At 43.6% G+C, this 13367-nt stretch overlaps 2 protein-coding genes across 3 annotated transcripts in view; one reads left to right on the top strand and one right to left on the bottom strand.

The window, feature by feature from the left end:
* RPL19 (ribosomal protein L19) overlaps positions 1-13367 on the top strand; it is a 140571-nt gene that overhangs the window by 91148 nt on the left and 36056 nt on the right. The window lies entirely within an intron of this gene.
* The window catches only part of CACNB1 (calcium voltage-gated channel auxiliary subunit beta 1), a 64773-nt gene that overhangs the window by 35083 nt on the left and 16323 nt on the right, over positions 1-13367 (bottom strand). The window contains exon 1 of one of the 2 annotated variants that reach the window (XM_061589899.1): positions 148-231. The exons of the other annotated variant lie outside the window; for it this stretch is intronic. Coding sequence (XP_061445883.1) covers positions 148-186 — 39 coding nt within the window. The 5' untranslated portion in view covers positions 187-231. Of the gene's footprint in view, positions 1-147; positions 232-13367 lie in introns of those variants that run through there. 2 annotated transcript variants of the gene reach the window in all.

The following is a 13367-nucleotide window of genomic DNA, read 5'->3' as shown; positions in this document are numbered from 1 at the left end:
TCTATTCTGAGCTCAGAAGCCCAAGTGTGGGAGGGAGACCAAGCTAGTGGCAGAGTGGGGATGGGTGGATGTCAAGGCACAGAAAAGGGGTTTCTCCCAATGAGGATCGTCTCAAGCCTGCGCGGCTGAGGGGGTGTAAGTGCTCACCAAAACGGGCCTGGAGTCTTTGCCGCCGGGTGTCTCCATGCTGCCTGGGCCTGGTATTATGTGGACCGAGGTGGCTCTGCCTGTTTGCTGGGGGCTCGGGTTACAAACATACTGCTACATTTGCAAACTGCTGGGGTATATTTAGCCCAGGGACTGAACATCCCAACAGTGGGAGTGGGGGTGGGGGTACAAGGCTGTGCCAAGAGTCATTCTGGTTGACTCCTCTATGGGAGATAATGCTCTGGGTTGGCTGGGGGAGAGGGGGTTAGAAAGGAGGAAAAAGCAGGACCTGAAGAAGAGCCAGGCATTTTAAGGCCAGCCTCTGTGATGTTAGGGGTTAGAACTTAAAAGACCTGTCACATAGCTTATTCTGCTTTAAACCCCACTCTCAACAATCTAACCTGACTGGGGAGGAGGAATAACCCAACTCATTTGAAAAGGACCCAGTTTCCAGTTTTTCGGAAGCCTCCAGATTCTACCCACCTCCCATCATGGTCAGTAACTCACTGTGTAGGTGCATCAAAAGCTTATCTGCTAAGTTCAGGTTCATCTGGGGACACTACTTTCCAAGTAATGCCAAGGATGATCCAAATCTAACAGTGCAGGTCAGGAAATACATGCTGATTTTGAATGAAGTCATTTAGCTTGCATGCTTTCTTCTGAACCCAATATTTAAAGTGGGGGGGATGCACTGGGGTGGGTAAGGAATGGTGTGCTTAACAGGTAGCTGGGTAAAGGAAGGGCAATTGGGATTTATGGACAAGGCAGTATGGCTGGGGATCATGTAGGACAGACATTTAGCTCCTGGGATGGCCCAAGGTTGTGGGTACAGAATTAATATTCCCTCGCCCCACAAATCAGAATTAACTGTATGATAGCAGCTACAAATAGCACACTAAATGATCAAGAGCCGGTTGAGAAAATATCCATTTTCATTCATAATGCCTGTCACTGTTTACACTCTCCCCTTCACAACTGTATCTGTGTTCTGGGTGGCTAACAAGTGAGCAGAAGACTCTTGCTCTTGTCCTCTGGAATGGATCCAGCTAATGAGCTTAAAAACTGTGTCTCTGCACCTTCTCCAGAAGTACAGGCAGAAGGTTCCTCTTAAAGACATTGGCAAGGTTTGGATGCCACAATAAACCAGGGGTGATGAACCTGTGGCCCTCCAGATTTTGTTGGACTATAACTACCACTATCCTCAACCATTGGCTGTGCTAGCTGGGGCTGATGGGAGCTGGATTCCCAACATCTTGGAGAGCGGCAGGTTCCTCATCCTTGTGATAAATCTTGATTGAGCCTAGGTGAGCCTTCAGCTCGTATACTCCCCTACTCTGACACAGCCACGAGGAGGCATTTAGAAGTTTTCATTTCCATTGTGCAGCTTTATGTTTCATCCAAACCCAACAAACAAGCCAACTTCAAACCATGGGTTATGAAACTGACTTGTTGAAACTACTCATAGTTAAGGTTAGCTACAGTTTAGAGTTTGGACACAACACTAAACTGCAGTTAATAAAACATTAAAGTGAAAGCTTCTGATCTCTTCCTAGTGGCTGCACCAGAGAAGGAGAGGAAGAACTAGCAGCACACAAACACAAGGCTCAAGCTTGTTCCCAATATGATAAACCACAGTTTATAGCAACATCTGAATGCAGCCATTGGCATAGCAAAGTAGAAGGCCCTGGAATTTTGGCAATCCAACTTCTTGTCTACTTTGCCTCCACAGTTGGGCCATTCCTGAACAGCTCTGTAGGGTAAAGCTATATGCTATAGTCATAAATGTGTCTTGATCCAACACATACAATCTGCATGAACAATCATGTTCGTGCACACTGACCTGCTGTGTGTGGAAAATACTGTGTTGCAGGGAGATTCTCTCTCTCTCTCTCTCTCTCTGTGTGTGTGTGTGTGTGTGTGTGTGTGTCTGTGAGAGAGAGAGAGAGAGAGAGAGAGAGAGAGAGAGAGATTCCATTTATCATGCATAGGCCAGTTAAGATCCCCATTTGCTAACCTAAGCACAGCTAGGATTTTCTTTCTGGATGTAAGCCCTTCTGCCACCTTTGTAGTACTCTTGAACATGGTAACTACCTACAGAGTTTCAAACATCCTTCAGTAGCCATGAGGGCCATAAATTTGTGCGAAACAAGGAAACCTGAGATAATCCAGTTTATAAAATTCTGCAAGAACTAGATTTTACATGGAATTCCACAGACACATAAATAGCATATGTAACAGCTTTAATCTGACATGGAGAAGCACTTGTTTGTTTCCCAATTCAAGGCCAATTTCTTCTCTGGCAGCCTTATATTTCTGCCTGGATTCAATAACCTTGCTGGGGCTTTGTTTTAATACTAAAAAGTGAGCAAGCCTTTCCTAGCCACATCTTCTGCACCTCTTTCCCCTGTCATAAAGACTCCTCCAACATCAAGGTAATGCTCTGAATCTAGAGTATCTAAAAGCCCTGGTTCCTCGGCCTTCCATAAAGGTCTACGTATGTAGTGTTTTATCACTTTCAAATGTATATATTATGTTTAGGGTTGCCAGGCTCAGGGCCTGAGACTGATCCTGTATCTTTAGGAGAAGAGAAAGTCAGCCAAGTGCAGGTGTTCTTGCAACACTGTAATGGGAAAAACCACAAGGTGGAATTCTTCTTTCCTCCTGCACAAATTTTAAAGATACAGAAGACCTCTTGGTTGCCAGGTCCGGCCTCCAACAGGTTTTCTATATCTTTAAAAGTTGTGAAGGGGGAATTCCACCATGTGGTTTTTCCCATTAGTGTTGCAAGAACACCTGCACTTGGCTGACTTTCTCTTCTCCTAAAGATACAGGATCAGTCTCAGGCCCCGAACCTGGCAACCCTAATTACGTTTGCATCCAGATTTTCCAACAAAGAGAATAGGAGCCTCATAGCTTCCTTAACTGAATGCCGCTGTGTAAGCTTTTACTGAAAAGTGACAGGTATATCACAAAAACAAAATAATAAAAACATAAATAATTAGTAAAAAAAATAAATTAAAAATGAAGGACAAATGAAAGGCTGAGTGAAAGTGGATTAAAAAATTAAAATTAAATATGAAGGACAAGTGAAAGTGGAGTTTCTCACATCTAAACTCCACATTCTACACTGTTATGCAATGGGCAGATCACACCAACTCTCTTGCTAGTAGATAACACCCTGGCTGCGTACACACCATATATTTAAAATATACCTCCCCAAAGCCTGGGAAGTTTTGTTAATTTGTAATTTGTTAAAGGTCCTGGGAATTGTAGCTCTGTGGTGGGTAAACTACAGTTCCCAGGAATGTTGGGGGGAGATGTGCATTAAATGCATGGTCTGTGCACAGATTCTGTCTCTACATCACATTCTCCCAACCACTTTTCCTAGTCTGTGAGGGACAAGATATTAGAAGGCTGGGAAATATGGGGGGGGAGGCAACTTTTTCCTCCTGTTCATGATTTGGGCTGTGGGTTGCCAATTTGGGATTCAATGTCTTCTTCTTGGCTATGGCTATGAGAGTTCATACACTGCCCTCTCTTGGGCAAGGATGGGAAAATCAGTTCCAGGTGGAAGGAGGGGAAAGGCATGTGGAGAGAGTGGACATGTAGAGCCCCATGTTGTTTGAAACCCCGTGTCTATAATTCCCTTCAAGCCAGTATGAGACTCTGCCTTTCCCCTTGTTCAAATCACCCTCTCAAACTGCCTCCTTGCTGAGGTTCAAAAATAACTTTTTGCCCTGATTTGTTCCTCCTTCCCTTTCCAGTCCCTGTAGCAGGGCTTACAGCCACAAAGCGCCTCTACTGGGGATAGAGGTAATGCACAGCATGCTGGCCCTTTAAGTGTTCTGGTGCTCTCTGCTGGAGGCCTGCTCAAGGAGTCTCCTCCATAGCAACTGCCTCCTACCTCATTACTATGGCAACGCAAGTCCAGGTCACAGATCCCTCCAGCTCTCCTTCGATTTCCCTATTCTTTCTATTCACACATTTGGAGTGGGGGGGGGGAAGTAAACCACAGGCCTGGGATGGAAGGACAATTTATAAAGGGCCAGAATGTTGGACCACACAAGACACAAGCTAGTAATGATCAAACTGAAGCAACAGGACCTTCATAAATTATTTACCTCTATGTCTACTCACCCTGGCTACTTGATTTGCCAGTTTTTTAGGCATTAATTTTTTGAAATAGAACCTCAGTATCATGCAATGGGCAAACCAAATCCCGGCTCCACAGTGGCAAATTCATGCTTCTATTTCAACATGAATGTGTTTCAGGATGAGTTCCAGAGAAACCAATAAGACGTGGGTTGCAATCCTAACTCCACTTACCTGGGAGTAAGCCCCACTGAATTCAATAGGATTTACTTATTAGACATGGTTAGGATTGTGCTTTTACTTTGAAATGAACTGTAGCATCAGCTTTCATCAGCTACACCCTGTAATATGTTTCATATATTCCATATATAGAGCAAAATGTTAACAAGGTAGTTTTATTACTTAGCAGTTACAACAACAACAACACACATCCCATTCTTCAGGGATCATCTCTAAACTCCCATCCCAATGTTTCTTGTAAGGAAATGTCTCTAAATTACTATAACCACTACATCTCCCCTTTCCTCAACAAAAGTAACAAACACCAACAAACAAGAACTAAATTCTGTAGAGAAGAGGTTACTAGCACATCACTCTGGAGTAGGGTTGCCAGGCTCAGGGCCTGAGACTGATCCTGTATCTTTAGAAAAGAAAGTCAGCCAAGTGCAGGTGTTCTTGCAACAATGTAATGAGAAAAACCACAAGGTAGAATTCTCCCTTCCCCCTGCACAACTTTTAAAGATACAGAAGACCTCTTGGAGGCTGGGCCTGGCAACCAAGAGGTCTTTTGTATCTTTAAAAGTTGTGCAGGGGGAAGGGAGAATGCCACCTTATAGTTTTTCTCATTACGGTGTTGCAAGAACACCTGCACTTGGCTGACTTTCTCTTCCTTGGAAGAGGGTGCAATGCCATTAGCCCTCAAGGAGGCAATAATAAAGCCCATTCTGAAAAAGTCCTCCTTGGATCCCCAAGAGTTGAACAACTTTCACCCAATTTACCATTCTTGGGCAAGGTGATCGAGCGAGTGGTGGCTACTCAGTTACAGACACACTTGAATGAAACGGATTATTTGGATCCATTCCAGTCGGGCTTCAGGACTGGACATAGAACTGAAACAGCCTTGGTCGCTCTGGTGGATGATTTGAGGAGGGCGTTGGACAGAGGTGAACACACATTCCTTGTCCTCCTGGACCTCTCAGCAGCTTTTGATACCGTTGACCACGGTATCTTCCTGGATCGCCTGAGGGGAATGGGAATAGGAGGCACTGTTTTACAGTGGTTCCATTCCTATCTCTCTGATAGGCACCAGCGGGTGGCATTGGGAGATGAGGCTTCAGACCCTTGGCCTCTCAATTGTGGTGTGCCACAGGGTTCTATCCTCTCTCCCATGCTATTCAACATCTATATAAAGCCGCTGGGGGGCATCATCAGGAGATTTGGGCTGCAGTGCCACCAATATGTGGATGACACTCAGCTCTATCTCTCATTTAAGTCCTCACCAGAGATGGCTGTGGTTACCATTTCCAAGTGCCTGGAGGTCGTAAGTGAATGGATGGGAGGAAACAGGCTGAAGCTGAACCCCGACAAGACCGAGGTACTGCTTGTGGGAGATAGGAGGAAGTTGGGTGATTTTGACCTGGTGTTGAATGGGGTAAGATTGCCCCTGAAGGACCAGGTTCGCAGCTTCGGTGTTGTTCTTGATTCCCAGCTGTCCATGGAGGCTCAGGTCGTGGCGGTGAGCCGGGCAGCTTGGTATCAATTACATTTGATACAAAGGCTGCGACCCTACCTCCCTGTCCATCTGCTCCCACGGGTGGTACATGCCCTGGTCTCCTCTTGCTTAGACTATTGTAATGCGCTCTACGTGGGGCTACCCTTGAAGACGGTCCGGAAATTACAGCTGGTACAGAACGCGGCGGCACGTCTAATCAAGAACAGCCGCCGCCGAGACCATATCACTCCAGTACTTAAAGATCTGCACTGGCTACCAGTTGTTTACCGGGCCCAATTCAAGGTGTTGGTTTTAACCTTTAAAGCCCTACACGGTTTTGGTCCAATTTATCTAAAGGAACACCTTCAGCATCACCAGATAGGCCGCCAAACGAGATCAGCCTCCCAAGACCTTCTCTCGGTCCCACCATTCAAAACAGCTAAGCTGGTGCAGACCAGAGAGAGGGCATTTTCAATTGTGGCCCCCGCCCTCTGGAACTCTCTGCCTTATGATCTCCGCCATGCCCCCTCCCTGACAGGCTTCCGCCGAGAACTGAAAACATGGTTTTTTAGGCAGGCATTCGAGACCTCTGTCTAATTTAATTTAAATTTTTGTATGATGGGGGTAGGTTTGGATTGAGTATACTTATTGTTGTTTTGTATTATATGTTATATTTTACTCTATGTTATATTTTAGTCTATGTACGCCGCCTAGAGTGGCCGTTAATTCGGCCAGATAGGCGGCCTAGAAATAAAATTTTATTATTTATTTATTTATTTATTTATTTCTCCTAAAGATATAGGATCAGTCTCAGGCCCTGAGCCTGGCAACCCTACTCTAGAGTGAGTATTTACCACTCACTTCCCTGCTTTATCCCAGGCTTCTCAGCAAGTGTCTATAAGTCTCTGTGGAGCTTTCACCTTCCTTTCTGACAACTGAGGCATCTCATATTCCTTCACCTTATCTTCCATAATGTCATTTTGGGGAACAACTTGTTTTTCTTTCTGCCCCTGTGAACATACAAGAGGTGTTGATGTAGAGTCTGTCCCATTTCCAACAGCTGGAGCATCTGGATCATTCTTTGGGAGTGCTCGGAGATCCTGAAGATTACGTCAAAAAGTCTCTCCTTGAGCTGTCTGAACTAAATATGATTGTGGGTGCACTTGCTGTTGGACTGTGCCCCTCTGGTCCCAGAGACTGGAGCTGTAATTTCTCAAGCACACTTTGTCACCTGGTTTCAGTCCAGGGAGCTCCTTTGCTCTTTTCTCAAAATACTGTTTTTGCTTTTGCTTCAGAGCTTTTTTATTTTTTCCAAACTTCTATATGGTTATGTGACGGGGAATTTTGTGGTCTGTTGGACCAGGGGTCCTTAAGGAAATTGAAGACACAAGCTTGCAGCAAAGATAGGCCTTTATTGGTGATGAGCGTACACATGGTCAGTCTCCCTCTGAGTGTGCGGAGAGCTGCAACATGGCATTGTTCACCTGGGTTTTTATTAATTCCAAGACAAGGCACATATTAGCATTTCCCAATCAGGAAACTACACATAAGCATTACATACATTGTCTACATAATTTTCTAGCCAATCAGGTAATGTTCAGCACTTCTCATACCAGCACATTTCCACTCTAAGCTAATGCATTCCAGTGCTAATCCTTCTCAGGCCTTGGAGAGTACAGAGATGTTCAGTACCAGCGCTCTGTTCCCCTTATCTTATCAAGCCAGGCTGTACCTAGCATACCATGCATACCAGTTACCATGGATACATGTGTGTAACAGGCAGAGATGTCAGTACCAAGGAAAGGATCACTTCTCTGGCCTGCTGCTCCTTTATAAAATTATAAACCTTATAGTTTTCTAAAAGAATATATTTTGCTTACTGTTTGTATCTAAACGTTCTCCAATATATGTTCCTCCATAAATAATTCTTCAGTTATGGGTAGTGTAGAGTGTATCCTTCTTCCCATGAGTAACTGTGCTGGAGACCAGCCATAGTCCAATGGTGTACTGTGGTAAGCCAATAATGCCTTATATAAATCTCCTCTACTATCAGCTGCCTTTTTCATTAGGTTTTTAACTGTTTGGATGGACTTTTCCACAAGGCCACTGGATTGAGGGTAACGGGGACTGGATGTACTGTGATGGAAGTACCAGTCCTTTGAAAACTGCTTAAACTCTGAACTGGAAAACTGAGGTGCATTATCACTAACACGGTCACATGGGATTCCATGCCTTGCAAACACTTCAGGATGGCTATTACCGATGCACTGCTTGTACCACAGATCTCTGGATACAGGAAGTAATAATCAGTAACTATCACGTATGCTCCTGAATTCCTAATAAAGAGATCAGTGCCTACTTTCTCATATGCTCTCTGTGGAATATGGTGCAGATGTAGAGGTTCCACCTGCTGGGATGGTTGGAACTTTAAACAAGTGAAACAGTTTGCTACTGAGTTAGTAATATCCTGATTGATCCGTGGCTAATACATTACCTCCTGTGCTCTTTTCTTACATTTTTCAATTCCAAGATGACCTTCATGCATCTTTTTGAGCTTTTCATGCCAGAATGTCCTTGAAGTCACTACCTTGCTGGCCTTTGAAAATCAGCCCATCTATCACTGAGAGGTCATGCCTGCAATTCCGGTTCTCCCATAGGCTTGGATCAGAGCTGCTGCGGTCCTGTGACCAACCTTCATGTTTTTCAGGAGGCATATGGCATCATCGTTCTCTGTTTCTGCTAAAATTTGCTGTTATTTTCTATCAGCTATTGGAAATGACTGTACTATCAGGTCTTCATATGCCTGCACCTGCATATCTGAAATATGCTCTGGGTACAATGAAGGTTTAATTTGCCTGATGTATAGGACACTATCAAGTCATATTTTTGTAATTTGAGCATCATCCTTTGGATTCTCAAAGTACAATAATTTAATGGCTTTTCAAACAATGCTATCAGAGGTTTATGGTCAGTTTCTACGTGCACTTTTTGTCCACAGATAAATTGGAATCTTTGGCAAGCTCTTTTTCAATCTGTGCATACCTGGTTTCTGCCTCAGTCAATGCTTTAGATGCATATGCCACTGGTTGCCAGTTACCGCCATGGTTCTGCACAATCACTGCACCCAGCCCAGACTGTGAGGCATCTGAAGAAATCTTGAGTGACTTACCAGGATCATAGAACTTTAACACAGCAGGTCTGCTAAGTTCCTTTTTCAAGATGGTCCATGCTTCCTCCTGTGGTGCATCCCAGTACCACTTGTGTTTGTGTTCAGGAAGTGCCCAGAGGGATGTTGCTTTAGATGACAAATTCGGTATAAATTTCCCAAGGTAATTAACCATCCCTAGGAATCTTTGCACATCTTTCTTGGATTGGGACCATGGCTTTTTACTCCCTCTGTAAAGATCACATCTCCCAAAAATGTCAGTTCAATGACCCCAAATACACATTTTTCTTTATTTAATTTCAGATTTGCTGCTCTTGTTGCATCTAAGACCTTCCGAAGCCGCAGATCATATTCAGCTTTGATATACACAATGATATAATCCACTGAGGTGTTAACTCCATCAATGTGCTTGTATATCGTGTGTATGGTTCTATGGTACACTTCGGGTGCTGAAGCCACATCAAATCCGCGCTGCAGAAAGCGATACCTCCCAAGGGGATATTGAATGTGCAGAGCTTAGAACTGTCCACTATGAGTTTTAACTGCCAAAAGCCAGAGGAGGCATCAAGTTTACTGAAAAAGCAAGCATTTGTGCCATGATTTCCTCCCTAGTGAGAAATTTGAAATGCTTCCTCTTTATACCTTTGTTAAGGCTTCTGGGATCAAGACACACACATAACTTGCCATTAGGTTTCTCTACCATAGCTAGAGAGCTCACCCATTCTGTGGATTCCTCAATCTTCTCAACGACCTGTAAAGCCTCCATCCTTAATAGGTCCTCTCTGAGTTTGTCATGAAGTGACAAAGGCACTTTTCTGCATGGATGGATCACTGGGGAAACTGATTTATTTATTTGGATTGTATGTTCACCTGGTAAACAGCCAAGTTCTTCAAAAATATCATGATAACTCAAAATCAATGTCTCATATTCCTGTTTCCCATTGGTTTGCATGGCCAGTACCAATTTAATCAGATGAAGCTTCTCACATGCTCCCAAACCCAGAGATGGAGCCATCTGTTTAGAAACTATAATAAATGCCAGGTTGTGTACACATGATCTTTGTATCTGATGCTGGCAGTATAGTGTTCCCTTACCGGTATCGTCACTCCAGAGCACCCAGTTAGTTTAATACTTGTTGGATGTATTTTTGGCCTGACCTGGAGTCTTTCATAATCCTCTTCAGGCAACACATTAACCTGAGCACCTGTATCGATCTTAAAGGACACCATTGTTCCTTGTGCTTCCCCTGGCTGATTCTAGTCCTTCCCCTTTTATCCGATTCCACTACATCCACAAAAAAATGCTGCTCCTGCATCTGCTCACTAGCATGCACTTGGGATTTCAGTGCTTGTGACCTGCAACATTTTGCGAAGTGGTTGTGCTTGCCACAGTTGCAACAGACCTTCCCAAATGCAGCACAGTTTCTGACCCAGCTGCCTGCCACAGTTTCTGCAAGCTTGACTCAAGCCTGTTTCGTTTCCCATGAGCTTTGTTACATGGCTGCTGCACTCTGATCTGGCTTCTGCTTTCCCTGTTGCTGCTTGCTTAGTACACAGACAGTCTCTTCAGCTGGCCTCAGTTTTTGCTTGGGCTCCCACTATCTCTGCCGCTGTAGATATTTTTAGTGTGAGATCTTCTTCATGCAACAGCCTTTCCCTTATTGCATTCTCCCTTATGCCACAAATAATCCTGTCTGTCATTTATTTATTTATTTATTTATTATTTTCATTTTTAGACCGCTTACTATCTAAAAGATCTCAAAGCGGGTTACAATAGAATACACAAGGTACAATAAAAAACATATCAAATTAATTTACAAAGCAAATCATCATCAGGCAGTCTGTTAGGGTCCCAAAAGCACAGGTCTTGCTAAGGATTTTTAGCTCTGTAGCATATTGCTCTATACTTTCATCCATTTTCTGCATGCATATAAAGAATCTATGCCTTTCAAATATTTCATTCTTTCTGGGTATACAATACTCCTCAAATTTTGCCATTACTGCACTGAATGTCATGTTTTCTCTCTCTGCAAACTGGAAGTTATTGTAAATCTCCAATGCTTCCTCCCCCACCACACGTAACAGTATTGATTCTTTTACTATATCAGGTTTGCCTTCAACCCCAGTGGCTGCCAGATAGAGTTCAAATCTTTGCTTGAATTTTCTCCAGTTTTCTGCAATATTCCCAGACATTTTCAGGCTTGATGGAGGTTGTAAAAGTTCCATAATGACCTTTGTGCTGAGGAGGGTAGTGGTTCTGCTGTTAAATTTAGACCAGGCCTCAGGCCTCTGTGTGGGGTCCTTCTTTCCTACAGCACTCAGCTGTCCCACAGCAAAAGAAAGCTACACACTGCTTAAGAAGCCTTGTAGCCTCCACTTCCGACATCATGTAATATGTTTGGGTTCGATATAAAGAGCCAATGTTAACAAGGTAGTTTTATTATGTAGTACTGTAGTTACAACAACACCGCATTTTCCCCTCAGGCTCCTTCAGTCAGCCAGCCTCCACACTCTCACCCCATTCTTCAGGGATCATCTCTAAACTCTCATCCCAATGTTTCTTGTAAGGAAATGTCTCTAAATTACTAAACACCCCACTGTGTATACTTGGTTTTTTTTACACAAAAATTTAAGTCAGATTTCTAGTCCTTACAGCTGTGGTGAAAAGTTAAAGAAACATGAGCAGGGGATGGTGACCTGTCAAAAGGCTGAGGGATGACCTCTGGAGACTCACCAAAACTGTTGCCTGAGTGTTTTCTGACATGACAGAATTCAGGTCTCAAATAAGGTGACAGGAGGGTTGTTTTTAATAATTGGAAATGTTTTCCAATTGTAACAGATTGCTACCTCCCCAAAGCCTTTGGGATGGGATCGGTTACAAAGGAAATGTAGCTTCTGCCTTCTACCCAGTTCCTACCCCTGAAGTCCATCTGTCTCCACTCTCTCCCTCCATTCAACCAAAAGGGCGCAATTTTTTAAAAAACATTAATCTTCAAGGCAGAATAAATTATGCATTACAAAATATGCAAATTTGCTTAAGTGGGACAATTTTTAAATACTAGCATTAGTCACAATGTATGCAGAATTTGAATTTTCTGCGTACGTGCACACACACACACACACACACACACACACACACACACACACACACACACATGGTGATGCAGAGTACAAACAGCTGTATGAGCTCCTGGGACACCACTACATTACAACCATGGTACAAATAAGGTTGCCAGACAGCAACTATAGATCAACTGAGATAAAGGTTGCCTCTTTCTAGTGTAGATAGGGATTTCATTTGGAGAAGGGATAGAAATACACCTCTCTCTCTCTTTCTCATCCCTCAGATGCCTATTGCTTTTTGTGAAAAAGACTATGGATTCTGTTCTGATGCAACTTTTGAACCACAGGATGGGCCCCATTAGGGGCAAATATACTTCTCATTTGCTTTACATTCCCCTTACCAAACCTATTTTGTGAGGACCAAGGTGCTTCCCTTCTTTAACACTCAGTTCCAGATACTCAACCAGATGGGGAATTGCTATGGCAACCTCACTGCTTCCCCTCTACATGGTGGACAAAGAGGTTCTATTTGTTTTTAATTTGCTGAGCCAAGAAACTGACAACGTGGCTGAAAAGTGGGGGCATTATAACCAAAGCAAGGAGTGGGTTGGGGAGGTGGAGTTCCTGGTTCCTTTGGCCCAGTTGTCAAATCTGGGGTTAATAAGCCAACTGGGAAAAACACTGCACATCCTACAGCAATAGCTGGAAGGAACAGAACCTTAGACTCTCAGATGGGTTTACATCCTGCTAATAACCCCCTCGCCTAAACATGATTAGCTGTGAAACACAATACTGTTAAGAGTGATGAGTTAAAACCTCAACAGCCAACTTAGCAGCCAAGCTGGAGGATAAAAGGAAATGGTCTGTCTTTCATCTCAAGCTGCTCTTATGATATTTTTCCTATGTGGGGGAAGGGGCACAAGGAACCATCAGATATCAGTACCATCCCCTTCTTTAATATACTGTATAGAAGGCATGGACTGAGTCCCAGGATCTTAGCCAATGGTCTCTTTCTCATCACCTCTACTCAAATTGCTCTCTTTGCTGCCTTGATTTTGTAAGTATACAGATCCTCCAGATGCTGCAGCTTTAGCTTTCTAATAGAGCACTCCTACACAGCTTTACTCAGAAGTAATTCACATGGAGTTCAGTGGGAGTTACTCCTAAGTAAGTGGGCATAAGATTGCA

This window comes from Rhineura floridana, chromosome 11 (genome assembly GCF_030035675.1).
Source record: "Rhineura floridana isolate rRhiFlo1 chromosome 11, rRhiFlo1.hap2, whole genome shotgun sequence".
Taxonomy (NCBI): domain Eukaryota; kingdom Metazoa; phylum Chordata; class Lepidosauria; order Squamata; family Rhineuridae; genus Rhineura; species Rhineura floridana.
This window is presented reverse-complemented; position numbering and strand designations above follow the sequence as displayed.